The sequence below is a fragment of the Diaphorina citri genome, unplaced genomic scaffold (assembly GCF_000475195.1).
Source record: "Diaphorina citri unplaced genomic scaffold, Diaci psyllid genome assembly version 1.1 scaffold4753, whole genome shotgun sequence".
In the NCBI taxonomy this organism is placed as follows: Eukaryota; Metazoa; Arthropoda; class Insecta; order Hemiptera; family Psyllidae; genus Diaphorina; species Diaphorina citri.
This window is the reverse complement of record NW_007382146.1, coordinates 1-3445: the sequence shown is the minus strand read 5'-3', so window position 1 is coordinate 3445 and position 3445 is coordinate 1. Positions and strand designations below refer to the sequence as shown.

The 3445-nt window shown below is 36.3% G+C and overlaps 1 protein-coding gene across 1 annotated transcript in view; it reads right to left on the bottom strand.

Annotated features, from left to right (window-relative positions):
- LOC103521222 overlaps positions 1–3105 on the bottom strand; it is a gene marked incomplete at both ends in the record, with an annotated part of 8948 nt that extends 5843 nt beyond the window's left edge. The window contains 2 exons of the mRNA XM_008486328.1: positions 1021–2700; positions 2830–3105. Coding sequence (XP_008484550.1) covers positions 1021–2700; positions 2830–3105 — 1956 coding nt within the window. The remainder of the gene's footprint in view (positions 1–1020; positions 2701–2829) is intronic.
- Positions 3106–3445: the final 340 nt, after the last annotated feature.

Sequence of the window (3445 nt, the reverse complement as noted above, 5' to 3'; positions counted from 1 at the left end):
AAAAAAAAAAAAAAAATACAAGATTGATAGGATGACATTGTTAACATAAAAGAATAGCAAGATCTTAACTCTTGGAATTTTTCCATGGGAGGCATTTTTTTTACATGAATAAAGATTTAAAATGAACAATACCAAAATCAAATTGAGCAAAAAATAATAAAATAATAGCAAAAATAGAAAGTAAAAATAAAATAATAATAATAGTAAGAATCAATAAAAATATGGCAATTATTTACATAAAATATGTCTATTAAACATAGTGAACTTAATTTATTTTATTAAGTATCTTAAGATTTAGAAGAACAAGAAATTATAGTTTGTTGGGTACATAATACCATTATGGACTAAAACAATTGCAATGTAATGTACAAAACTAAATCTTGTCATAAGATGATAATGTTACCACAATTATTTTATTTTATTTTAATTTTTTTTTTTTTCATAATAGCATTATGTAGGATAAGGATGTTACAACATTAGACAAATTTTACTGAGTAGGTAATGGACATAAATTATGCACTGCTCTCTTGTAAATACCTTTAGGAGTTTTCACCGATACAACCCGTACTATCCCATCCCTACCAGGATACACCTGTGAAACTACACCTGTAGGCCAATTTAGGGGTGCAACACCGTCCTGGCGGATCAGTACAACCACTCCAGGTATAATGTTGTTACAAGAAGTATGCCATTTTTCCCTAGTTTGTAACTGAGATAGATACTCGGTCGACCAACGCTTCCAAAATGATTGTACTAACTGATCAATTAATTGAAATCGCGACAGACGACCAACACGTAGCTCGGTTACATTTTCAGCTGGAATGCAAGTGAGATTAGTCAACTTTAAAAAATGATTGGGTGTCAAAATATCCATGTCATCAGGATCTGAGCTGAGTTTGCAGAGTGGTCGGGAATTCAACAAACACTCAATCTGTGTAGTGAGTGTCACCAATTCTTCATAACTTAATAATTGTTTCCCAACGACTCTAAAGAAATGGGTTTTGAATGATTTTATGTTACTTTCAAAAATTCCTCCAAAATGAGGACTAGCAGGTGGGTTCATACTCCATGTAATCCTGTGCTCAGACAATTCGCGGACAAACCTATCCTTATAATCAGGAGATTCAAGTAGATCATAAATTACGTTCAATTTGTTCTTTGCTCCAACAAAATTGGATCCACCATCACTGAGCATGGATCGAATAGGACCACGACGAGATAAGAATCTCTTAAATGCGTTTAAGAAACATTCAGTTGTTAGGTCAGAAGCGACCTCCAGATGGACGGCTTTCGTCGCCAAACAAATGAAGAGACAAATGTAGGCCTTTTGGGACCTTTGTCCACGACGATGTGTCAACACAATGTGAATAGGACCAAGGTAATCACATGCCGTATTTAAGAAGGGTTTAGACTCAAGAACTCTAGATTTGGGCAAATCTCCCATCTTGGGGTAGGAACACTTGGGTGATAATCTGAAGCAAATATTGCACGCCTGAAAACGTTTCCTAGCAAGACTGCGAGCACCCAAAATCCAAAATCTTTGCCGTAGCAGAGCCAATAACAAATGAGGACCAGTGTGATAATTTTTCTGGTGAAAATAATCAACAATGAGAACCACTACATGGTGTTTAGATGACAACAGGATAGGATGTTGTTGGTCATAATCTACATTAGAATTACTAATCCTACCACCAACTCTTAGAAGTCCATGATCATCGAGAAATGGAGATAGTTTACGAATCTGTGGGCTACAAGGTAAGCCCTTTCTAATATTTGAGATATCATGAGGAAAGAATTCCTTTTGCAATAATTTCATAACAAATATTTCGGCCGTATTGAGTGCCTCAGCGGACACTGCCAGACCTTTAGGAATAATTTTTAGAAAACGCAAAATAAGGATGACAATTTTCAAAATTTTATACCAGCTTGAACATCTTAGAAACATTTCAAGTAGAGGATTGGGTTCGTCTTGAACGCCTATCAACGACAGATTGGATTTTCTCTCTGGGGTTTCCTGCCCTGCAAAATCTGAATATTTTCGAATAGGCCATTCAACAGGGGATTGATGCAACCATGGAGGACCCGATAGATACAAATTACAGTCCACCAATTGCTCCGGAACCAAACCACGAGACAAACAATCTGCAGGGTTGTCTTGACCTGAGACATGAAACAAGGTTGATATATTAATATTTTGTTGGATTTTACTAATCCTATTAGCAATGAAAACTTGGTAAAGATGAGGTGATGAGTGGGCCCAACACAAAGTGACAGATGAGTCAGTCAAGCAATAAGATTCATCAATTTCAAATTTGCTCAAGTATGACTTTGTGACAGTAGCCATGAGTTCTGATAGCAATAGTAAACCACACAGCTCAAGTCTGGGGATACTTTCGACCTTGACTGGGGCCACCTTGGATTTGGCACAAATGAGCTCAACCTTAACCGTAGAATCTGGTAGTATGACTCGGCTGTATATAACAGCACCATAAGCCTTTTCGCTTGCATCCGCAAATCCTACCAACTGAAAAATACAATTAATCTTGACATTAATATGTCTAGGGAAACTTATATTCTCCAGTGAGGGTAACTGTTGAATAAACAAGTTCCACAATGAAAGAATATCAGGAGGAGGCTGCGAGTCCCAATCTATCTTAGCAATCCAGAGTCTTTTAATAAGAAGTTTGACGAATAAGATAACTGGAGATAACAACCCAAGAGGATCATAAATGGTAAGAATATAAGACAACATTCCTCGTTTGGTATTAGAGGCAATATTTTGGTTAATTTTGAAATGAAATTTGTCCTCCTTTGGACTCCAACACATACCCAAGACCTTCAACGTGAAGTTGTCCTTGTCCCAGGAAATCATTTTCTCCAACTGATCAGAGGCTGGAATATTATGAAGAACTTGTGCTGAATTTGAGGACCATTTGGTAAAAGTAAATCCACCTGATTTGAATAATTCAGTGATTTCTCTGTAAAATAGAACACATTCATTTTCTGTTAGGAATGAAGCTACCAAGTCATCCATGTACAACATACCAGGGATGTTTTTAGATACTAGGGGATAGTTTTCTGATTCATCAGAAATCAGCTGATGAACTGTGCGAAGAGCAAGAAAAGGGGATGATTTCAATCCAAAGGTCACAACTGAAAGGTTGTAAAAGGTAAGAGGTTCATTGGGAGAAAATCTCCAAATAATTTTTTGAAATTTCCAGTATTTTTCATGTAGTTTAATTTGCATAAACATTTTAGTGATGTCTCCATTGAGGGCATAAGGTAATAATCTGAAGTTGAGAAGAACACAAAATAAATTTGAATATAGTTTAGCACCACAATGAAGGATATCATTTAGTGACTTGCCAGAGGTGGTCTTACAACTAGCGTCATACACAACACGAACCTTGGTGCTGACACTTTCTGACTTTGTTACAATGTGATG